At 41.1% G+C, this 25,722-nt stretch overlaps 1 protein-coding gene across 2 annotated transcripts; it reads right to left on the bottom strand.

The window, feature by feature from the left end:
• Positions 1–1,898: 1,898 nt before the first annotated feature.
• Positions 1,899–13,724, bottom strand: LOC118388734 (GTP-binding protein REM 1-like). 2 transcript variants are annotated; one of them, XM_035778146.2, is made up of 6 exons: positions 13,470–13,724; positions 12,800–13,046; positions 11,458–11,791; positions 9,177–9,259; positions 3,798–4,005; positions 1,899–3,252 (listed from the first exon to the last, which is right to left on the bottom strand). In XM_035778146.2, exons 2-6 carry the CDS (start codon positions 12,809–12,811, stop codon positions 2,975–2,977), a joined length of 915 nt encoding a protein of 304 aa, XP_035634039.1. In that variant the 5' UTR covers positions 12,812–13,046; positions 13,470–13,724; the 3' UTR covers positions 1,899–2,974. The 2 variants fall into 2 exon arrangements, with proteins under 2 accessions (XP_035634039.1, XP_035634038.1); XM_035778145.2 differs by having other exon boundaries at positions 11,458–11,816; positions 13,470–13,722.
• Positions 13,725–25,722: the final 11,998 nt, after the last annotated feature.

Below are 25,722 nucleotides of genomic sequence, written 5' to 3'. Positions count from 1 at the left end.
ACTATCACTATCACTTGTAAAACTCTATGATCACGTTGTTCAGAGTGTAATTTCTAGCCTAGTAGCCTGGTCTGGTTAAACTTCAGCCAAATTGTCACTTGACAATGAGGAAAAAAACAGAAAGGTAGCACAACTATCTCTTCCATTTATTTTATATATATATAGTATATATAGAGATAGTTGATATATATATATATAGTGCCTTGCGAAAGTATTCGGCCCCCTTGAACTTTGCGACCTTTTGCCACATTTCAGGCTTCAAACATAAAGATATAAAACTGTATTTTTTTGTGAAGAATCAAAAACAAGTGGGACACAATCATGAAGTGGAACGACATTTATTGGATATTTCAAACTTTTTTAGCAAAATTGGGCGTGCAAAATTATTCAGCCCCTTTACTTTCAGTGCAGCAAACTCTCTCCAGAAGTTCAGTGAGGATCTCTGAATGATCCAATGTTGACCTAAATGACTAATGATGATAAATACAATCCACCTGTGTGTAATCAAGTCTCCGTATAAATGCACCTGCACTGTGATAGTCTCAGAGGTCCATTAAAAGCGCAGAGAGCATCATGAAGAACAAGGAACACACCAGGCAGGTCCGAGATACTGTTGTGAAGATGTTTAAAGCCGGATTTGGATACAAAAAGATTTCCCAAGCTTTAAACATCCCAAGGAGCACTGTGCAAGCGATAATATTGAAATGGAAGGAGTATCAGACCACTGCAAATCTACCAAGACCTGGCCGTCCCTCTAAACTTTCAGCTCATACAAGGAGAAGACTGATCAGAGATGCAGCCAAGAGGCCCATGATCACTCTGGATGAACTGCAGAGATCTACAGCTGAGGTGGGACACTGTCCATAGGACAACAATCAGTCGTATATTGCGCAAATCTGGCCTTTATGGAAGAGTGGCAAGAAGAAAGCCATTTCTTAAAGATATCCATAAAAAGTGTCATTTAAAGTTTGCCACAAGCCACCTGGGAGACACACCAAACATGTGGAAGAAGGTGCTCTGGCCAGATGAAACCAAAATTGAACTTTTTGAACTTTTTGGCAACAATGCAAAACGTTATGTTTGGCGTAAAGCAACACAGCTCATCACCCTGAACACACCATCCCCACTGTCAAACATGGTGGTGGCAGCATCATGGTTTGGGCCTGCTTTTCTTCAGCAGGGACAGGGAAGATGGTTAAAATTGATGGGAAGATGGATGGAGCCAAATACAGGACCATTCTGGAAGAAAACCTGATGGTGTCTGCAAAAGACCTGAGACTGGGACGGAGATTTGTCTTCCAACAAGACAATGATCCAAAACATAAAGCAAAATCTACAATGGAATGGTTCAAAAATAAACATATCCAGGTGTTAGAATGGCCAAGTCAACGTCCAGACCTGAATCCAATCGAGAATCTGTGGAAAGAACTGAAAACTGCTGTTCACAAATGCTATCCATCCAACCTCACTGAGCTTGAGCTGTTTTGCAAGGAGGAATGGGAAAAAATGTCAGTCTCTCGATGTGCAAAACTGATAGAGACATACGCCAAGCGACTTACAGCTGTAATCGCAGCAAAAGGTGGCGCTACAAAGTATTAACTTAAGGGGGCTGAATAATTTTGCACGCTCAATTTTTCAGTTTTTGATTTGTTAAAAAAGTTTGAAATATCCAATAAATGTCGTTCCACTTCATGATTGTGTCCCACTTGTTGTTGATTCTTCACAAAAAAAAACAGTTTTATATCTTTATGTTTGAAGCCTGAAATGTGGCAAAAGTTCAAGGGGGCCGAATACTTTCGCAAGGCACTGTATATATATATATATATATATATATATATATATCTTATTAAAGGTTACAAAAATGTGACAAACCTTAAAATCCAGAGCAGACAATGGTACAGTGGTAATATATTTCCTACTCCTTTATTTTCTCATAAAAATCCTTGACATTTATGTACTGTATTTACAAACTTTGTACAAAAGTGATAATACCTCTCTCAAACCCAACCAGGACACACACACACACACACACACACACACACACACATTGAAGACTCAACATTTTTCTTCTTTGGTCTCTTCAGGACCATGTCATCATACAATGGTGTTTTTTGACTGTGGTCAATCAGACCACGCCTCTTCAAAAGCATCCATTACAGTTGTACTGTTAACACCCCACTGGTCCTTCCAGCATAGGAGGTGCTTGTAAAGGAAGGTGTGGAAGGGATCATCCTTTTGGAAAGTTCACGATGGTGTTCGATTCCCAAACAACATCGGCATTCACATGTCATTTAGCTGTCAACTGATGGGCTCATAGACAGAACAGAAGTCTTAAACCAGAGCTCTCTTGGTTGTTGTAGAAGAATGTCCATTGATTCCTCCCAACACATGACTGTCTCCCATAGTGCAAAACCTTGAAATCAAATCATTAGTGACGTCTGCTTAAAAGTACCTAAGTGGGCATTGCTTTCCTCATGGCAAAAATACATCAGACGGTGTATTCAAAGCACTTTCTTTGGTAGAAAATAAAACGATTATTTCATACCTCAAAAATCTTAGAAAACCTTCTCAAAGGAGACCGTAAAGGACTTCAAATGCCAGATCTATGTCTGGATACACTGGTCTAGGAATCTATTGACTTAGATGTAAGGCAAACAGTTGATAAGGTGTCTGTTTAGCAAACTCACTCTCAGCAGATCTGTGATAAAGCAACAAAAAAGTCTCAATTGCCTCACATTTTCTCATCTCAATTGCTTTGAATGGCTGAAATAAATAGGAAATAACAACGTCCATCCCCTTTACCACTAGGGGGTTGTAGCATAGAATTAGTCTCTAGACAGTACAATACAGCTGTTGGTTGGTTTAAAGATTTGACCCACAAGATGGCCGCCCGAAGAACACAGCGTCAGGGAAAAGAGGAGAGTCGAAGTCTGCGACCACTGTCGGCGTGAACCACTTGGTCACACAGCAACCATTACAGCACGGCCAGGTCGTGGCAGGACTTGGAGCGAACCTTCAGCGCCATCTTCTTGTTGTTCTTGGCCACCAGGCGGTCCAGGAAGCGGCGAGCCTTCTTGGCGAGGCTCTCCTCGCGCTTGTAGACGGAGCGCCGGCGTTCGTTGGTTTCCTTGCTGTCTCGCCGCAGGCGGATCTGCCGGACGATGCCCTCAAAGAGCTCGTGGACGTTGTGGTGGAGCGAAGCGGATGTCTCGATGAACTTGCAGTCGAACACCACGGCGCATGCACGGCCCTCTGGGAGAGAGCAGAGCACAGAGGAAGAAGAGGTCATACGAGAGGTTTTTACATGTGAGAGGGGTACGTTTGAGTCTTTTTTAGTCAGGGATGTCTTTATTAGTCAGGGATCAGGTGAAACTCGTAAAATAAATACATTTGATTCATTGCACCAGAATTAGCACAAGCTTATTCTCATCTGCAGAACAGGTTAAATATCAAAACATTGACCAAATCATCAAGAATTACGGTGACATTGTAAAATACAGTGTTAGTGTATGAGATGTGTGCTGTAAATCCAACTCATGGAGTATTAAGGGAACAACTTATAGTATGTTGTGTGGACTGCAACATTTGATATATGATCATGTTCTGTAGTTGTAACTTCCGCTTGTTTATTTGACTATGAAGGCCACAGAAAGTGCAGTACAGACTGTTGTATGCCAAACTGTTTGTCTCTTTTATAAGCAGAGTGCTGCTCATATTGTTAAATGGCTCTCATCAAGTCACTGTTCAGAAGCTGTGGAGAGACGCTTTAATGATTACATTATTAGAATCAACGTTACCTTCTACAGCCACTTCTCTGGAGCGGACCAGGTCACTTTTGTTGCCCACGAGGATGATGGGAATGTTCTCGGCCTGCCGTATGCGCCGCAGCTGGATGCGTAACTCAGAGGCACTCTCGAAGCTGCTGCGGTCCGTGATGGAGTAAACTATGACGTAGGCGTTGCCCACCTGCATACAGTAGTCCTGGACCCATTTCTCATCCTCCTCCTGAGAGACACAGACAAAGAAGAGAGAGAAGTTCAACATTCACCAACAACAGCCATATTTGGATGCTCGTCCAGGATCTGGACTTTAATGGCACCTTTTTTTCTAATACTTTATAAGAAGGGCAATTCCAACCAACTCAGTGCACCAAGTACACATGTCGATCAGGAGCTCGCCCGGGGCATTCCTGTTAGTTCTCTTATATACTGTAGACAAGTCATATTTGCATGATTTTAGCTTATTCATCATTCATAATGAATTCATTAACATTTGCTTCATTCATGTGACCGACCAATAGTGGGTCATACATGTGACAGACACATACCTCAAAAGACTTCTTCTATAAGCTGAGACATCTTTAGTTCTCAAAACAAGGGTCTGGGCGTACTGCCAAATTGCATATACTGATGGTGAGGATTTGTTCAGTCACTTGCATGAACACAGAAATTGGTTATTAAAAAAGCACAAACATAACATTTTCCATCACAGCTTAGACAGTTGACAACATGTAATCTATATTTCGTTTACAATGTTTATTGGAAACAAATACATTTGCACAATGAGCACAGCCATATTAGCATTGACATGAAATCAGTCAAAACAAGACATGGTATCAACAACAAGATAAAACGAGCTGAAACAAGCCACTTATGATGCCCCTGACTCTTGCTAGCAATCTGAAAAATCCAGAATCACAATAACACACTGACTTCTACCCCATGGAAGGGTGCTAGCCCATCTATATAACACCATGTAAATGGTCCTTCCAAGTACAATCTATAAATGGTTCTACCAATAATTATTTTATCATCTAAAGGTTCTTCCTAGATGGGTTCTACCGAGAACCTTTTTATTTTTGGATTCTTTCCAGAACACTCCATGAACGGTCCCGCCAGCTTCACTAGCCTTAATCTTTATGACAATACATTACATATATCATAAGACCTTTCTTTGAGAGCGTAGTCATAGCCTAACACAGTGGTGTTAGGATACTCAAGTCACATTATGCTGGCATGCAAATTGATGTGTAATTCCTATTGGAATCCAGCCAGAGTGAGGATATCCAACAATTGGAACATTTAATGACCTGCAACCTGCATTTAGAATGACTGCCAGGGTTCGGAGAGATTGATAAATGAGACAACCTAAATCCTCTAATTTGGAATTACTGTCTCGGTAACGGGTGAAATAAGTCCAACTACTAACATATTGGATGAGCTTGTGTAGCATAAGAGTAATTAACTAATCAATATACATGCAAAAACAGATATTTAAACAACTCTAAAAATCAACCTGCAATAGTGCATGCTGAGAAATGTGGTATTGATGGGCATGGTTTTGAGAATTCCCATATAGATACAGTTTAAAACATCACACCTATCTTTTTAAACTGATCAGATAACTCAAACTCCTGTTGATAAACATTAATGCTCAGGCCCTATTTAAAAAGGGAAAAATTACAATATAAAACTTATTCAGATTCAGAGGGTTCTATGCAATGTTGTGCTGCTATTTTTATTGACTTGGCCAAAGCTTTTGATACGGTAGACCATTCCATTCTCGTTGGTCAAGTAAAGAGTATTGGGGTCTCTGAGGCCTGTTTTGCTAACAACCTCTCTTAAAGAGTCCAATGTGTTAGGTCAGAACATCTGCTGTCTCAGCTACTGCCTGTCACCAAGGGAGTACCCCAAGGCTCGATCCTAGGCCCCACGCTCTTCTCAATTTATATTTAAAAAAACAGCACAGGCAGTAGGAAACGCTTTCATCTATTTAAATGCAGATGATACTGTCTTATACTCAGCTGGCCCATCCCCGGATTTTTTGTTAAACACTCTAAAACAAAGCTTTTAGTGTCCAACAAGCCTTTTCTGCCCTTAAACTTGTTCCCGAACACCTCCAAAACAAAGGTAATGTGGTTCGGTAAGAAGAATGCCCTTCCCCTCTGAGGGTTTAGATCTTGAGGTAGTCACCTTATTCAAGTACTTGGGAGTATGGCTAGATGGTAAACTGTCTTTCTCTCAGCACATACAGTGGGGCAAAAATAAGTATTTAGTAAGCCACCAATTGTGCAAGTTCTCCCACTTAAAGAGATGAGAGAGGCCTGACAGAAAAAATGAGAAAAAAAATCCAGAAAATCACATTGTAGGATTTTTAATGAATTTATTTGCAAATTATGGTGGAAAATAAGTATTTGGTCACCTACAAACAAGCAAGATTTCTGGCTCTCGCAGACCTGTAACTTCTTCTTTAAGAGGCTCCTCTGTCCTCCACTCATTACCTGTATTAATGGCACCTGTTTGAACTTGTTATCAGTATAAAAGACACCTGTCCACAACCTCAAACAGTCACACTCCAAACTCCACTATGGCCAAGACCAAAGAGCTGTCAAAGGACACCAGAAACAAAATTGTAGACCTGCACCAGGCTGGGTAGACTGAATCTGCAATAGGTAAGCAACTTGGTTTGAAGAAATCAACTGTGGGAGTAATTATTAGGAAATGGAAGACATACAAGACCACTGATAATCTCCCTCGATCTGGGGCTCCACACAAGATCTCACCCTGTGGCCACACGGGGGGACCTAGTGAATGACCTGCAGAGAGCTGGGACCAAAGTAACAAAGCCTACCATCAGTAACACACTACGCCGCCAGGGACTCAAATCCTGCAGTGCCAGACGTGTCCCCCTGCTTAAGCCAGTACATGTCCAGGCCCGTCTGAAGTTTGCTAGAGAGCATTTGGATGATCCAGAAGAAGATTGGGAGAATGTCATATGGTCAGATGAAACCAAAATATAACTTTTTGGTAAAAACTCAACTCGTAGTGTTTGGAGGGCAAAGAATGCTGAGTTGCATCCAAAGAACACCATACCTGTGAAACATGGGGGTGGAAACATCATGCTTTGGGGCTGTTTTTCTGCAAAGGGACCAGGATGACTGATCCGTGTAAAGGAAAGAATGAATGGCGCCATGTATCGTGAGATTTTGAGTGAAAACCTCCTTCCATCAGCAAGGGCATTGAAGATAAAACGTGGCTGGGTCTTTCAGCATGACAATGATCCCAAACACACTGCCCGGGCAGTGTGTTTGGGATCGTAAGAAGCATTTCAAGATCCTGGAGTGACCTAGCCAGTCTCCAGATCTCAACCCCATAAAAAGTCTTTGGAGGGAGTTGAAAGTCTGTGTTGCCCAGCAACAGCCCCAAAACATCACTGCTCTAGAGGAGATCTGCATGGAGGAATGGGCCAAAATACCAGCAACAGTGTGTGAAAACCTTGTGAAGACTTACAGAAAATGTTTGACCTCTGTCATTGCCAACAAAGGGTATATAACAAAGTATTGAGATAAACTTTTGTTATTGACCAAATACTTATTTTCCACCATAATTTGCAAATAAATTCACCAGCTGCCAAACTAACCCTGATTAAGGTGACCATCCTACCTATGCTAGACTACGGAGATGAAATGTATAAATCGGCATGTAAAGGTGCTCTCGAGCGGCTAGATGTTCTTTACCATTCCGCCATCAGATTTGCCTCCAATGCTCCTTATAGGACACATCACTGCACGCTATACTCTGTAAACCGGCCATCTCTGTATACCTGACGCAAGACCCACTGATTGATGCTTTTTTTATAAAATCCTCTTAGGCCTCACTTTCTCCTATCTGAGATACCTACTGCAACCCTCATCCTTCACATACAACACCCGTTCTGCCAGTGACATACTGTTTAAGGCCCCCTAATACACATCCCTAGGTCGCGCCTCTTTTCAATTCACTGCAGCTTGTGACTGGAACGAGCTACAAAAAACACTAACTTAACAGTTTTATCTCCATTTCTACATCCAAAGACTCAGTCATGGACACTCTTACTGACACTTGTGGCTGCTTCACGAGATGTATTTTTTTTTCGACCTTTTTGCCCTTCGTGCTGTTGTTTGTGCCTAACAATGTTTGTACCATGTTTGTGCTGCTACAGTACCATGTTGTGCTGCTGCCGTGTTGCTACTGTGTTTTTGTCATGTTGTCTTGCTAACATGCTGTGTTGTCATGTGTTGCTGCCATGTTGTGTTGTCGTCTCAGGTCTCTATGTAGTGTTGTGGTGTCTCCCTTGTCGTGATGCGTATTTTGTCTTGTATTTTTTATCTCCCGTCCCCACAGAAGGCCTTTTGCTCTTGGTAGGTCGTCATTGTAAATAAGAATATGTTCTTAATTGACTTGCCTAGTTGTACAAAGGTTATAAATAAAATAAATAAATGTAAAAGCCTTCTTGCCTTCCAAAGAATCTGTTTTAACATCCGAAGAACCCGTTCTTCCAAAAGCGGTTCATTGGATTAAAAAGTTTGCCTTAGAAAAAAGGGTTCCAAAAGGGTTCTTGGTAATGTAGCATGTGTTTTCTGTTGTTATAATTGAATCATTGAAGCCACCTTTGATGTCAAAAATGCACCCACGCATTCAAAAGATAATTGAGATAAGTGATGGTCAACATTAAGTTTTAACGTCGTTATTCGAAAAAGCACGAAGCAAAGTTGACTTATATGCATTTGTGAATACAGAACTCTGGTCTCCAGGGATGGTTATTGGTCAAACATCTAACGTTCTGCCTGTAGTGACACTTGGTGCCCTTTAACACATTGAAACCACTGTCTCTTTATAGACATCCTTATCTCTCTATATCTCCTCTAACCCGGTACAGACAAGTCAACATGTGGCTTGGCCTGCACGCTTCACTCCCCAGCTGTAATCAATACTGGAGTAATTAAGCCCCACAGCCATCAGTGTCCCATACAGACACTCGCCTAATGCCACTGGAGCCACCACTCACTGTCTCCAGCACAGCCAGGATTCGCCCCACTTCAGCTCGACTCAATGGAGTTTAGCTATAGGCACACAGTGCGAGCACATATATTTTTTTTACAAAACCGAGGGAGGGGCAGGGCGGTCCCTTGGTATCATAGTTGTTTAGAATTGGGCCTTATGGTTCGGCTGGCACAAGCGGATTTGTTTCTTTGCTCTACCTGTGTTCTCAAGTAACACTGAGTAAGATTAAGTTATATAAATTAGAAAGCTTAAAGCTTTCAGTCATTTTTTTTGTTGATGTGAGACTATATCATATTCTCTACTGTGCAATGCATTTTTGTGACAAAGATGTTGATGGTTGGTGTTGTGTCATACCTGTTTCTCGTTCTCCCAGGTGTCCATGACGATGAGGGTGGTCTCCTCTCCATCTACAATCATGGTTTTCTCATAGGTGTCCTCTAAACAAACAAAACAACCAGGAAAGAGAATAGAAAATATATTATTTCCTACTGTACCTCAATAACGTTGGAAAACATTCTAAAAGGGAGTCTAGACATTGCAACCTAGGGTAAAAATATAAATACAACTTGTTTTATTCTTGTAGATAAATTATACTTCTTTCCTTATGTCAACTCCTTCAAACATATCTACAATTGGTTGCAGCCAGCAGGTGTGATGGAATTTGGTTCTCTCTCTCTCTAAATATAGGCTTGTTCTTTGTGAATGGAGACCTGATGGAGACTCAAGGGTCAAAACCTTGTAGACTGCTGTCAATAAACCACATGGGAGCATAGATTTCAGTGTGCAGAATCTCTTTTTTCCTCATGCTGAATCATTTATGCCATGTCCATTTTAAGGTTATGACTTTAGAAACTAAAATATAGAGGCGTTTTACGAATTTGGTTATATATAAATATTTGGCATACAAGAACTCTACACTTGTGTTTATCCCTACTACTGTTAAAATGTGCAATATAACTATTACACTTCACTACCATATCATCATGACCATGGAATATAAGCTGTGGAAAACACCATTGAGCCATGTCTAGTTTAGTCTGATTAGATCATCCTAGCGAGACTAAAACACACTTTGGCCAAAAGTGAAAGAACTTGTTACATTTTCCTTCCAACCATAGCCTTATTGTAAAAGCTGCTGCACAAGACAAGGACAAATGGCCCGTCAAAGCCTTGAGAAGTTGAGGTCTTTGAGTTGAAGTGACAATCTAGGTTTTTGATTTGATTTATTAGGATCCCCATTAGCCGACGCCAATGGTGACAGCTAGTCTTACTTGGGTCCGACACGTACAGAAAAAGAAATGACAGACTAAAGACTACCATTTACATACGTTTAAATACATAAACGTGTAGTGCGCGTGTTTGCGTCTATCAGTTACACATACATGTCAGTTCATACACACAAAAAGTCACACGTGGAGAGGCGTTGTGCCGTGAGGTGTTGCTTTATTTTTGTTGAAACCAGGTGAGCTGTTCACTTGAGCTATATGAGATGGAAGGGAGTTCCATGCAATCATGGCTCTGTATAATACTGTACGTTTCCTTGAATTTGTTCTGCACCTGGGTATTGTGAAGGTCACAACCTGTAAACAAGCAAACAGGTAATATGCCTACAATGGAATGTATTGTAATGTCCTCGCAATGCCATTCTTTCCTCATAAAACACTTGCCATTCACCACACCAGCTCGAAACCGACCAAGGAGTCCACTATGAAGAACAGTTCAATTGCTGTCAGTGTGACAAGCAAAGTGACCCAAAACTAAAAACAACATGACCAAGTCAGTGACAGGCTGAAAACAGGACAGCTTATACACTTTCTCCTGATGATGTCAGAGGGAGGTCTCATGAGGAGAGACTTTACCACTATGGAGAGATAGGAGCTGCCACACACACACACAGCAACCTATTTCCCTGTATATTGCCTCACAAATAGAACTTTATTCCCTGTGTAGTGCACTACTTTTGACCAGAGCTACCCCAATAAAGGGAATAGGGTACTATTTGGGACGCAAATCTAGCCAGTCACTCCCATCAGCCGACCCGACACGCACAAGTCATGACAGCATGAACCTCTCACAAACGAATAAAGCAAACCATGTCTAGGCTACCGTATCAGGCATGACCTAAAAGTTTTCATTATTTATTTTGTAAATATTATGACTTTTATCATGTCATAGGAAACACTTTCAGAGAAATTGGTGTTTCAAAAAGGACAAACTGCACAAATCACATCACTCAGCAGCACAGCTGGATGCCAAAAATGCATGTGTCAATCAATATAAGCTGCCAATCAATGCTTTGAGGTCACTCAGTACTACACATGACAGAGACAAGAGTTCAATCAATGTAGTTGTGACAGGTTAGCCAAGGTTGTTAGGGCCAGGGCAATGTCAGAGACCATTACTTTTACAGTCATTGTTGATGAGATGCATAAAATGAATTAACTCATTGAATAACTCATTAGTGCTTAGTGTCCATAGATTTTAATTAGCAGATGAGGATGGATGATACTAATATTTTTTTTTAGGTTACTGATAAGACATTGACAAACAACTACTAAATAGTTGTGTTAATAGGCTACACACCATAAATAGCCTCATAATAATCATATTAATTGTGCTTGGTAGAAAAACCTACCTCCCGTATGGTCGTGAGCATCCTTTTCCTGAATGCCAGCAAAGATATTGGCAAGACTCGACTTTCCAACACCGTGGTCTCCTAGCAAAACAACGTGGTACAAACAATCTGCTCCTGAGCCATCCGAGTCATTATCCGAGTCATCAGATGACCAGTTGGCGCGGCAGTGGAGAGACTTGTCTCCGGGATGGTATGAGGCGGACTGGCCAAGCGGAGGGTGATGGGGGTCGGCTGGCGGGTCTCTACCTCTCGTCCCCGGCTGATGAGAGGCAGGGATAGGAGTACTTGCCCTTCTCCGCAAAGTCTCCTTGCCCTCTCTCTGTGTGTGTGTCATCTTAGCGAAAAGGCAAAGAACATCCCTTAAAAATAAGAATATGTAAAATAATCATAAGATAAAGTTCTAATTCACTAGGACATAAGAGTTAAGCTCAAGGTTATTATAGTTCTGTGTTTTTATATTCCTTTTTATTCCTATTAGTTTTGCGATTTATTTGAAATTCAGTTTCGTTTCAGTTTTCAGACCCGATTAGCCAGTTTTATTTAGTTTAAGTTGTATAAAAATATTTTGATTTGATTTAATTTAGTTTCAGTTCTAATGTTAGGGCAAGACAGTATGTGTGTGCCAGGCTAGGAGCCATTACTGTTGTATAGTCTGCAACTGGGGGGCAGTAAAGTGATGGGTCAGGTCATAGGTTAGGTTAGGTTTACGTTATACAGTCAATCTCAATGTGACTTGGATTTGAAAGGAATAGCGCTGAGACTGATGCAAAGAAATATGATGGAAGAAGTATCTCTCTCGCCCATGTTTACACCAATCCAATGTTTAACTTAATTAAGTAGTACATGTAATCAAGTTAGCTGCTTTCCACTGTTAGCTGGTGATAGTGATGCACAAGCTAGGTCTTTTTGAAACCATCTCTTAGCCACATTTACCACCCGATTTAGTAGGCTTGAAAACCCCGTCAAAAGCTTGAAAACACTATTGTAATCCCATGACATTTTTACCCAAAGTTTAGAAAAAAACATAATTCATGATGGTTTTATTTCATTTTAGTTCGCTTTGGAGATAAATCGTTTGTTTAGTTGTAAGTTTTTCAAACGGGGTGTTGATTTTTTAAATTTCAGGTTACCAAATAGTTGTTTTCATTATTAGTTTTCGTCTCTGTTTTCGTTTACTATAATACACTTGGTTAGGCTAAATAATATAGCAAACCCCTATAATAAACAGTTTATAAACAGACACTGCTCCCGGATTAAAGATAAATTGTAAAACAAACGAAAGTATCACTGCCTATGGAGTGTAAATAGCACTGAAACATAATATTGTCTGGAATTTACTCACAACTGTAGCCATGAATCTTCTAAATGTGTCCAGTATTCTCCATTGCAGAGCAAAGCACAGACTTCACCATATAGTAAAGTTTTCTCGGTTCGGGGAGCTGTGTCCGAGCTGTCATTCTGTTCTTGTACCGAGGAAAGCTTCCAATGTATTGTTACAGTTTTGTTACAGTGTCCCATCAGCTATTCTATACAAGTGTAACAGTATACCCCTGTGGAGTCATGGCAACATCCTGCAAAGTTCCACAACCCTGTAAAAATGTAAGAGTGGAATCAGGGGTTGCTCGCTCGCTCGCCTCTCTTTTTCAATATCCTCTCTGTATCACACAAGAAGGCATGCACACGCACGCACGCACACACACACACACAAAGGCAGACAATGTTTCAGATCACCTCCTGTGATAACATGCACTGAGTCGAGGCTAATTCAAATAGGCTATTTTAAAAACTCGAACACCGCTAACTTTGTTGGTCAACAACTAAATTATGTAATGGGGAGGACAATCATTTCAATATGCAATGTTTTGCTTTTATAAATCCATAGCACTTATTCTAGGAACGCTATTGCACTTCCTGTCCAAAAAGTTGTTGGCTAAATGGTGGGTGCTAATTTCCAAATGCCATATGGCGTATTTTAATTAGGCTACTTCAGTTTTCTACCTATGGATACTCACCGTGCTGTAAATTCCGTTTAACGCATGTAGGCAATGCGCGTTCTGGGTGTTTTCAGCGGAGCGTGTCCTTTGATGATGCGCGCGTGCCTCATTCAATTCTATCATTGCTGCTACAACTTTTCCCTGTGTGAATCTACTTTAATCTCATCGAAGAACCCACCCCGACTACATGACGTAAAAGTAAGTCACTTCCTGTTCTAGACTATTAGTTTTATCTCTCTTTTACCACAATAATGTTTACCTCCACGGTGCAGATATCTACTAGGGCAGGGTTTCCCAAACTCGGTCCTGGTGCCCCCCCACCTGGGTGCACGTTTTGGTTTTTCCCTTCCCCCAGCTGATTCAAATCATCAAAGCATGCTGATGAGTTGGTTATATTGCCCAAGCAGGACAACCACTGCTTTATATACATTTCTATAGAAAATATGGGGACAGGATGTGTCTTGTCCTAAAAATCCATGTCTGTTTAGATTAGTCAAATCAAGCCCCAGTGTTGAACTCTTTATAAAGTACAAAAATATCTTCAAAGGAAGCAAAGTCTCCATTAAAAGCACTTTTACAAGTATGCTGCATAGTTTCAGTTTGAGACAATCAGTACACACACACACACACACACATTGCACACACACACACACGCACACATCTGTAAATCAGTTCTGTCCTAACACTGTGAGAGGGCAGAGTTCACACCCCTAGCCGCAGACCAGCACTCTCTACCAGGAAATTGTATTCTCTGAGGCTCTGCTGAATCTTTTCCAACTGAAACAACATAAGTAATCAGACCAGTCGGCCGTACGATGGCCAGATGAAGGCCCTACACTGTTTATAAAGCCAGCTTCTTTCCCACACTTAAGTAAATCACAGTCAGAGACTTCCCAAAACTAAGGTTACAGGGTCTGAGGAGATTTGTGAAAAGAGGGAGGGTTCGAAGTGGTTACTCTCACTGCGGCACTTACTGTGGAAAGAAAAAGCAAACTATAAACATTCTAAATATTGAAAATTATTTTCTGTGGACCGGCACACTGAAGAATGTGATAATGGGCAATAAATGAGATTCAACTGGCAGTTATAGACCATAAATTATAGCTGAATGAACCCACATCAAATGTTCATACACTACATGACCGAAAGTATGTGGGCACCTGCTCATCGAACATCTCATTCCAAAATCATGGATATTAATATGGAGTTGGTCCCCCCTTTGCTGCTATAATAGCCTCCACTCTTCTGGGAAGGCTTTCTACTAGATGTTGGAACATTGCTGCAGGGATTTGCTTCCATTCAGCCACAAGTATTGGTGAGGCCGGGCACTGATGTTCGGCAATTAGGCCTGGCTCGCAGTCTGCATTCCAATTCATCCCAAAGGTGTTCGATTGGGTTGAGGTCAGGGCTCTGTGCAGGCCAGTCAAGTTCTTCCACACTGATCTCAACAATCCATTTCTATATGGACTTCACTTCGTACACAGGGGCATTGTCATGCTGAAACAGGAAAGGGCCTTCCCCAAACTGTTGCCACAAATTTGGAAGCACAGAATTGTCTAGAATGTCATTGTATGCTATAGCGGTAAGATTTCCCTTCACTGGAACTAAGGGGACTAGCCCGAACCATGAAAAACAGCCCCAGACCATTATTCCTCCTAAGGTGATCTTAGGCTTATGTGCGGCTGCTCGGCCATGGAAACCCATTTCATGAAGCTCCCGACAAATAATTATTGCGCTGACGTTGTTTTCAGTGGCAGTTTGGAACTTGGTGGTGAGTGTTGCAACCAAGGACAGACAATTTTTACATGCTACACACTTATGTGGCCTACCACTTTGCGGCTGAGCCGTTGTTGCTCTTAGACGTTTCCACTTTACAATAACAGCACTTACAGTTGACCGGGACAGCTCTAGCAGGGCAGAAATTTGACGAACTGACTGACTTGTTGGAAAGGTGGCATCCTATGACGGTGCCACGTTAAAAGTCATTGAGCTCTTCAGTAAGGACATTCTACTGCCAATGTTTGTCTTTGGAGATTGCATGGCTGTGTACTTAATTTTTTTTACACCTGTCAGCAACGGGTGTGGCTGAAATAGCCAAATCCACTAATTTGAAGGAGTGTCCACATACTTTTGTATATATAGTGTATGATTCCACTCCCAAAAAAGGAGAATAAATTTAACTTTTTTGAAGTTCCTTTCTCTTTCAAAGAATATACAAATGATTTGAACCTGAACCCTGGAGGTATTTATTTGAACGTTTTACAATAGATTATTGACCCCAGTTGAGCCATATTACAATGTGGAACTAGGTTTGAGAAGATGGGCACTCAGTGTAACACACATTCTGGGGTTGCGCCTAGAAGAGCCCAACAGGTTTAAATGCAGCCAAGTGACACTAGTCTGTCACACATCTAAATGGGGGGCCGCTCCTCATGAGGGATGTTTAAGGTCACGGCCATTTCCGGGGTGCATCTGGAATGAACACAACACACATTTAGAACCTTAATGCACACTGAGCACAATTTCCTTATTAACATACTTAGTATACATTTGGAAATGTTAATTGCTTGTGAAGGTTTTGGTGCCATTTTAAAGTGCCCTTCAAAAATGAAATCATGATTAAGTATGGGCTGTTCTTGATGAATATTCAATATTTTAGAAACCTACAGTACTGATATAATGTAAAAAATAAAAATGTCTCACAAAATTATTCAGAGGGGTTGGGTCCCTTTCCATTTCCTTACATGCATATCAGGTGTGTTCTCCTATTTACATCCTATGATAGATGTACTGTGGGCCAATTCAATTCTGATGATGAAGACCTACATTTTACATCTTAAAACTGGCCCATCTGAGTGAGAACAAATGAACGGAAAGTAACATCTCACATTGCCTTAAGTAATTGTAAAAGACAGAATAAACAAGCTGACAGCAGTTTCTGTATGGAAGACTGTATCCTATCACGGAAGAAGGAAAAAACACGTCTGTTTAAATAAACACACTCTCTCCCCAAAAGTGACTTCAAACAATAACAGAGTGAGAGAAAGCAGTTGTGTCTGTGTGGACCCGCTATTTACCAGCCCAGAGAATGATGAGTTTGAATCAGTCAGAGTCAGTACAGCTTATTCCATATGGAACATTTGCACTTACAGTTCAACTTCATATTTATAGTTCCCTCTCTGAGGCTTAAAACACGTCAGTGCTAAAATGGTGTCTTTGCTAAGTGAGATTCAGGATGTTTACCGAAAACGTCGTAATTTCTCAAACCCCAATTCAACATTGAATCTCCCTTATATAAAATGTAAGGGAGACGTGAAATGAACGTGAAATGAATGTATTCAGAGGGTGTTGTGTCATTTTGTTTTGGAACAGGCTGGGGGGAAATTTGACCACCTTATTACCCTTTAATGTCAGACTGGGATTCCGTGAACTCAAGGCTCTTCTGTGCTTCTTCATTTCAATTTAAGATGGCGCTGCAAGTCTGTTCCCAAACCTGGGTAATATTAAACAGCGATACCTCATTACTATTTCCGAGACATCGCTTTTGATGGAAAGAGGAAAGAAGAGGTTAAAATCCTGTCACGTGTATTAGTTTGGTCCAGCTGTTTTAGTGACACTGATAGATGTCTGATAGATAAACAACCCTACAGCTCAGTGGTTGGTATTATGACACTGTCATACTCTTTGCCTAGATTTGACTCAATTTACTATATATTGGTAATAGTTACTTAAATCAAATAATGTATGTATATCGGTTTTAGTATTTGTTTTAGTTTTAGGGATGCACATTAGACAATGTTCTTTCGCAATTCTTTTTAAACCCCCATCAAGAAATGCCTGAAGCCACATTGTCTAAAGTAACCACCCTCATGGCATGGATTGATGACATCACACAGCCTATGAAGAGCAGTAGTGTACAGTAAAGTGCCCTCCATCAACTTGACTTGACATACAAGCGGATCGGGAGGCCTTTGGGAAGAAAGGTTTACATTTTGTGCACTTAAACCTCCAAAGCCTACAACTGAAGATTGATGAGATACGCCTGTTGGTTCGCAAATCAGAGGTGGGTGTCTTGTGTTTTACAGATACATGGTAGGATTCATCTGTTTGTGACTCAGAAATTGAGATAGGCAATTACTCTGTTGTCAGTAAGGATTGGAATTGGGAACGGTGGGGGGACATGTGCTTTACTTAAAACATCAGATCGAATTTAATCGATGCTCGGGAATTGTCTGGCTGGTTATCTGCTTCCCCAAAACCAAACTTTTTTTGTGGGGTGTGTTTCAGGCCGCCCAATCAGAACGAATTCTATGAAAACTGTTTCATCAAACTGTAATGATTCCCTGGTGAAGGGAATGATTTTGTTAGGGGATTTCAATGCTGATGTTTGCAAAAGGATAACCTAACCCACAATGTATTTATGCACTTCTGTAGATCACTTGCTCTGATCCAAATGATAAAAGATCCCACCAGGGTATGTGAAACAGTGCAAAGTACGATTGAGTGGAGTGATAGTCATTGATCATTTTGATCATGGAGTGATGGTCAGGAATTATTGACCATTCTATTATATTTTGCACAAGGATTGTTTCTAAAGATATGTTTACATGCCACAAAACTGTTAGAATCAGTGTACTCAAAAAAATACTGTGTTGAAATGTTTAGGGAGCAAGTGGGTGCAATTGGCTGGTCACCTGCGCTGGATAGTGCAAGGGTAGGCAGTGCCTGGGAAGCATTTAAATGTATATTTCTTGATGTGGTGAATGTGATGGCTCCCGTTAGACAGGTCAGAGTAAAGGAGAGATATAGCCCTTGGTTTAATCATGGGATCCTAGAATCTATCCAAGCAAGGACTAAGGCCTTTACGAAATGTAAGAACTCTCCTATAGAAATGTCACAGAAATGAAGCACAGAGCAGGATGGATGAAGCTAAGAGGGGTTACGTTGCTAATACAATCATTGAGAACAAAAATCACCATAAAAAGCTTTGGAAATCATTTAAGGAACTAGGCTGTAGTAGTACTACCAAAAACAAAATAAACAGTATTGGACTGAACATCAGGGGGGAGATGATACATGAAAAAGCAGAGGTTGCAAATTAATTCAACATTTTATTTTTTACTTCTGTTGCCAGCAAGCTGGTTAGCAAGCTGCCTACCAATTCTAGTTTGCATGGAAACGACCAAGCCAATAAGTATTATGTTGAATTAGGGGTTCAGCCAAACTCTTATTCTTTTGCAAAGGTAGCAACAACCAAAGTAGCCAGTATGCTAGCAGAGCTTACATTTTCCTAAGCCACAGGCCGTGATAATATTCCTGCAAGGTTTCTTAGAGATTCTGCTGAGAAAATTGCCCCTTGTATTATGCATATCATTAATCTCTCTCTTGAACAAGGCATCTTTCCCAAGGACATGAAACAAGTTAAAGTTCTACCTCTGTATAAGAAGCGGATAAAGTTTGAACCTGGGAATTATAGGCCTGTATCAGTATAACATCAAAGATCCTGGAGAGAGTTGGACATGAGCAAATGTATGAATATTTCAACAAACAAAGCCTAATGTATGATTTTCAGTCAGGGTTTAGAAAACATACTCCACTGATTCATGTCTACTTGACTGACTTCATCAGGAAAGAGATTGATGAGGGAAATCTTTGTGGAATGGCACTGCTTGACTTACAGAAGGCATTTGATGCAGTTAACTACTCTCTCCTAATATCCAAACTGGAGGCACTGGAGTTAAGCAGTATCCCTCTAGGCGGGGTACAGTCCTACTTGTCATGTAGGGTGCAAGTGGTAGAGGTTAATTGTTCACTGTCTCAGGCAAAACTGATAAGTTGTGGTGTACCGCAGGGTAGCGTGCTTGGGCCACTACTGTTTTTACTGTATATAAACAACGTGAAAGATGCTTGTTCTGGTTGTCTTTTCATTTATGCGAATGACTCTAGACTTCTGGTGTCTCATAAAAGTAAAACTATGTTGGAGAACATAGTTAGTACAGAGCTTACTAACATTATCAAATGGCTTGGAGATAATAAGCTATCTCTGTACTTAGGTAAAACAGAGGCAATACTGTTTGGGTCCAGACCTTAAATTGTGTAGGTGCTCTGAAATCAGAGTGGAGTTAGGGGGTGAGGTGCTGACTACTAAAACCTCTGTTAGCTACCTGGGATGCATCTTTGAAGGACGCTTGGGGGGTGTGAGCATGGTCATTAAAGTGGTAGCGAAGGTTAATGCCAGAACCAAGTTTTTGGCTAGAAAGTCAAAGCTGCTTGAAAAGGACTCCATGAGAGTCACTGCCCTCATTCAATGCCTACTTGACTAACGGGGCGGCAGCGTAGCCTAGTGGTTAGAGCGTTGGACTAGTAAGGTTGTGAGTTCAAACCCCCGAGCTGACAAGGTACAAATCTGTCGTTCTGCCCCTGAACAGGCAGTTAACCCACTGTTCCCAGGCCGTCATTGAAAATAAGAATATGTTCTTAACTGACTTGCCTGGTCAGTAAAAAATATATTTTTTTAAAATGCCATTTAGACTATGCTAATACTTCCTGGTTTGGGGGCGTATCTAAGCTTCTGAAGTGGAAACTCCATATAGCCCAGAATAAGCTGATCAAGGTAGTATTGAAGGGGAATCCGTGTACTCACATAGGCAGGAGCGGCTTTCAGGATCTCAACTGGCTGCCTGTTGAGGCCAGGGTGTCCCAGATTAGACTGGGTCTGGTTTACAGGAGTATTTGTGGTTCTGTTACTTTCCCCATGTTAGGGATGCACACAGCACCAGATCAGGGGTTGCTAATGTGTGCTTATACAGGTTCTGGAGTAATGCTGGGATAGGTACTTTTTTGTATACTGGAGCCTCAGAGTGGAATGAGTTGCCCCTGCCCATAAAAACGATGTCCTCTTTCCAGCTTTAAAAATAAAGTAAAAAACAGTTTGATGTCTTCTGTGCCCGTATGAATGTACCCTACGACGTAACTGCAATGTTGAGACAGATGTTCTTCTTCTTTATTTGTATGTTTTATTATCTCGCTGCCATATTGTGTTCAACCGTATACGATCTTGCCTAGCCCTCTTGTCTCAAGAGGACCACAATGGAAATCAATGGAAGTCTAAGATTTTATTGTGTGTTGTGCTCAATGATTTTCCTTGTTTTTATATGGTAGAATTAATAAACTAAACTAAATTACGTATCTAATTTGGGGGAAATGTCTTGGAATATGTCTTTCCTGATGTTGGTCTGTGTTGCAGTTCCTGGATACTTTGGATCTGCTCTCTGTTCTTATCTTCCAGCACCGCATTTTCCTGACAAATTGAAAGCATGAGTTATTGACACAGAAAAGGAAGAAAATAAGCGCTTTTCAATTGCAGTAATTTTCAGATAGTGCCATGGTAAAAAATACAAATGTGATTCTTCCTCACATGTGGATGATGTATGCAATATGAATGAGACCATTATCACTTCTACGACCAGAGTAACAAATTGGAAGCTAGAAAGAAAAAGGACTGGTGGAGATAGGGGGAATAATGTTTAGATTTATATTATTAATCAGGATAAAGTTACAGATGTAGGGTCTTAATTTGAGCAAGTTTGCTACAGCAGGAAAATAATCCTGCAGCAACAGGAAATGTGAATTATTATGTGGATTATAAATCATGATAAGTCATCTGCGCTCTTTTAAGGTCCTTACTACTGAATAGTGCCTGTTCCAGTTGTATAGGAGTCAAAATAAGAATATTGGAATAGATGGAGAACCGCACACGTTGAAAAACAAATATATACAAAACTGACGATTGAATGCAAAATAAAGATGTTTATTAAAACGTCATGGTGCCCAAGAAATCATGCAAGAAAGTGCATAAATGAAAGGTGAAAATAAATCACAAATGTTTCGGCCTCTGGCCATCATCACTGTAAATCGTCAGCACATGCACAGTCATCTACAGCATTATGTAGACCGATAAGAACACGTATTATAGAACACACAGAATGCCGGTGGATGTTCTATTTAAAAACTCTCCACCCATCTGGCATGAATGAAGAATTGTTTTTGAAGTGTTTTTTGTAACTGTTACATTGCCTCTTATTGGAGTTCAATACCCCCATCTAGTGGTCTCTCTACTCTTACAATATTATGTTATTTATTCTCCTGAAATGTTCACATCGTATATATATATATATGTAAAAAAGCAATCATTTATGATATTTCTCTGTCTCTGTATATATAATCTAGATCATGCATTATGTTTACTGATTCATGGATTTTCTGATGAGTTTTCTTGCTTGATCATGTGACATTTACAATTACTACTTGATAATAATTCACATTATTTATAATATCTCCACAAACCCCATAATTGTTTCTTTGCAGCGTGCTCTGAGTCCATGAGTTCTATATTGTCCTGTCCGATCGGACTGTGGCTCCAGCCGTTAAAAGCAGCGATCGAATTCATCCAGAGGAACAGGGTAGACTTGATTTATTCTGGGTTTATTCGGTTTACTACAAATTCAATAGTCTCAGTACTGAGCGTCTCAGGGAGAATATCGGGTTCTGTGTCAATATGAAGAGATGTGTTCATACGGTTGTAGCTCTGTGCCTAGCTCACTGTTATAGTTAATGGTGGTCTTTGACTTCGAACTCTACATCTATCAGATCTACAGTATACTTGGTACTTCTGTACTTGCTTAGATTGAACTTTTTGCAGTGCTCCCATTTCCGATAAAACTAAACTATCTGAAAAAAGAAATACAAAAATAGGGACCTACTTACGCCTACTGTGAGACTGACTTTGTATCAGTCCAAAAAAAAGGGAAAAAGTCATGGAAATTTGATAGTTGGTGATCATGTGCTTGGCCTACAGATTAAAGTGAAAATGTCTGTCACACCAATTTGCTAAATGTGTATTTACTATTTTTGTTTGCAAATAAATGGTTGAACATGAATGTACACTAAATGCAATGTTGGCTAATCTTCGAGGAATACTGGCAAAATATAGCGTGAAAGTATTTCTGGTGTCGTCTATTTGATATCATCGCATAATGGCCCAAATTACAATCCAGAATGTTTCGTGCATGTTCCAGTAGATGGCGGTCATTCACTATCGTATGTCTTTTTCGTCAATTACGTCAGAGTCAGAGCTCAGGTATGATAGACGAGTTTCCCACAAGTAATTAAGAGTTGGACGGGCGTTCAAGTGGATGTTTCGCAGTCGTATGCTCGTATTTATGAATTAACGAGATGTTATGAATGTAGCATTAGATACAAGTTATAAGGTGTGCACCAAACCACACGATCTACCCTTAAAATACAAGTTTAATAGCACAGGTATTTTCTTTTACATGTAAAATACAAATAACATCGAAATAGATTTCTAAACGCCTTTCATTTGCTGATTATGTTGATGAGGAAGGCCCTTGTGTAGCTGGAGCAGCACTGTGCATCGCTGCAGGAGAGCAAAGTCTGTATCTCATGCGATATAGACAGCACAGACAGACAGTCAGTGGCCAGTGCCAGGAAATTCCCCATCAGGCAGGAGAAACCTGGGGTGAGTAAATATATGAAACAAAAATATAAACACAACATGCAAGTTACAGTTCAAAAAGGAAGTCAGACAATTAGGCCCTAAATCTATGGATTTCACATGACTGGGAATACAGATATGTATCTATTGGCCACAGATACAAAAAAAAGGCAGTATCTGGTGTGACCACCATTTGCCTCATGCAGCGTGACACATCTCCTTCACATAGAGTTGATCAGGCTGTTGATTGTGGCCTGTGGAATGTTGTCCCATTCCCCTTCAATGGCTGTGCGAAGTTGCTGGATATTGGCGGGAACTGGAACACGCTGTCATACACTTCGATCCAGAGCATCCCTAACATGGGTGACATGTCTGGTACATTTTTTTGAGAAATAAACATTTTAGAGAAATAAACTTTTTTGTGTATGAAAATGTTGGTAATATTTTATTTCAGCTCATGAAACATGGGACCAACACTTTACATGTTGCGTTTATATTTTTGTTCAGTGTAGAATCGATAGTATCTTAAGATATCTTTAAACATACCTTAAGATGATAAAAGTAAAATATATTGAAAAATATATTAAAATAAGATCAATTACTTGTATTAAACCTTTGTCAGTGTAGCCATTTACAGTAGTACCCCATATGGGTTGATAATGGCAGATTTTAGCTCTAATAAGGGCCTACATTGGAATGTAGAGGCTGTATAGTAACATGTTATAGGCCTATAGGCTCTTCGCTTCACAGCACTGTATGGGTTTTGACTGACAGCCGTTCTGAATTTGAGCACCCATGCACGACAAGAAGTTGCCCACATCCCTCCCGGTAATTGTGCAACTTTTGTACATTTGTTGTTGTCTGAGTCAGGGAAATCCTGTAAATGAAGATGACTTGATGTATTTTGAAAGATGAGAAATTGAGGATTATAATACAGTGCCTTCAGAAAGTATTCATACCCCATGACTTAATCCACATTTTGATGTGTTACAGGCTCAATTTAAAATATATATTTTTTAAATCTCACCCATCTACACACAATACCCATAGTGAAAAAATGTTTTTAGATTTTTTGCAAATTTATTGAAAAATAAATACAGAAATATCTCACTTACATAAGTATTCACACCCCTGAGTCAATACTTTGTAGAACCTTTGACAGCGATTACAGCTGTGAGTTTTCTGGGTAAGTCTCTGAGAGCTTTCCACACCTAGATTGTGAAAAATGTGCCCGTTTATTCTTTTCAAAGTTCTTCAAGCTCTGTCAAATTGGTTGTTGATCATTGCTAGACAACCATTTTCAGGTCTTGCCATACATTTTCAAGTCAAAACCCTAACTAGGCCACTCAGGAACATTCACTGTCTTCTTGGTAAGCAACTCCAGTGTAGATTTGTCCTTGTGTTTTAGGTTATTGTTGTGATGAAAGATGAATTGTCGCGCCCTGACCATAGAGAGCTGTTTATTCTCTGTTGGTTGGGGAGTGATAGTGACTAGGGTGGTTCATCTAGGTGATTAATGGTTTATGTTGGCCTGGTATGGTTCCCAATCAGAGACAGCGGTTTATCGTTGTTAATCTTTGTGGGATCTTGTCTACAGATAGTTGCCTGTGTGCACACCAGTAGCTTCACATTTCATTTGTGCTTGTTTGTTTTGTTTGGTGAGTTTCGATATATTAAAATATGTAGAACTCTACGTACGCTGCGCCTTGGTCCAATCATTATAGTGATCGTGACAGAAGATCCCACAAACAACTGACCAAGCAGCGTGCCCGGGAGATAATGGCATCCTGGTCTGTGGAGGAGATTAGGGAGAGAACATCCTGGACTTGGGACGACATAATAGCAGGAGAGAAGAGCCTGCCATGGAGGCAGGCAGAAGCAGCAAAGGAGGGACAGCGACGAAGTCGGGGAGGTAGGCCACAGAAACCCCAAGAAAATTTGAGGGGGGGACACATGGAGCAGTCGGCGGTGCCGAGGAGTGAACCAGAGCCAGTCTGGGAGAAGAAGGAGAATTTGGAGGAGAGAGAAATGGGAGAGTTGTTGAGTTGGTGGAGGATGCACGGATTTGGAATAAAGGAACGTGTTGTCAGTTTGGTGCCACCCGAGTCAGCTCCCCGTACTCATCCTGAGAAGTGTGTTAAAGTTCCGGAACAATTGATGCCGGCTATACACACCAGGTCTCCAGTGCACCTTCAAAACCCAGTACATCCTGTGCCAACTCCTCGCACTCTCCCTCAAGTGCGCTTTCCCAGTCATGTGTATCCTGTTCCTGCTCCTCGCACTCTCCCTCAAGTGTGTGTCCCCAGTCAGGTCCGTCCTGTTCCTGCTCCTCGCACTCGCCCTAAGATGCTTGTCACCAGCCCAGTTCCACCTGTACCGGTCCCACGCATCAGGCCTCCAGTGCGCCTCCGCAGTCCAGTACGTCCTATGCCTCCTCCCGCACTCGCCCTGAGATGCTTGTCACCAGCCCAGTTCCACCAGTGCCGGCACCACGCATCAGGCCTCCAGTGTGCCTCCACAGTCCAGAGCTTCCGGCGACGTTTCACAGTCCGGAACCCCCGGCGACGTTTCACATTCCGGAACCTCCGGAGACGTTTCACAGTCCGCAACCTCGAGTAACGGTCCACAGTCCGGAACCTCCTGCAACGGTCCACAGTTCGGAACCTCTTGAGACGGTCCACAGTCCGGAACTTCCAGCGACGGTCCACAGTCCGGAATCTCCGGCGACGGTCCACAGTCCGGAACCTCTTGAGA

The sequence above is a fragment of the Oncorhynchus keta genome, chromosome 10 (assembly GCF_023373465.1).
Source record: "Oncorhynchus keta strain PuntledgeMale-10-30-2019 chromosome 10, Oket_V2, whole genome shotgun sequence".
NCBI lineage: Eukaryota > Metazoa > Chordata > Actinopteri > Salmoniformes > Salmonidae > Oncorhynchus > Oncorhynchus keta.
Note: the sequence above shows the minus strand (reverse complement) of the source record. Positions and strands in the feature narration are given on the sequence as shown.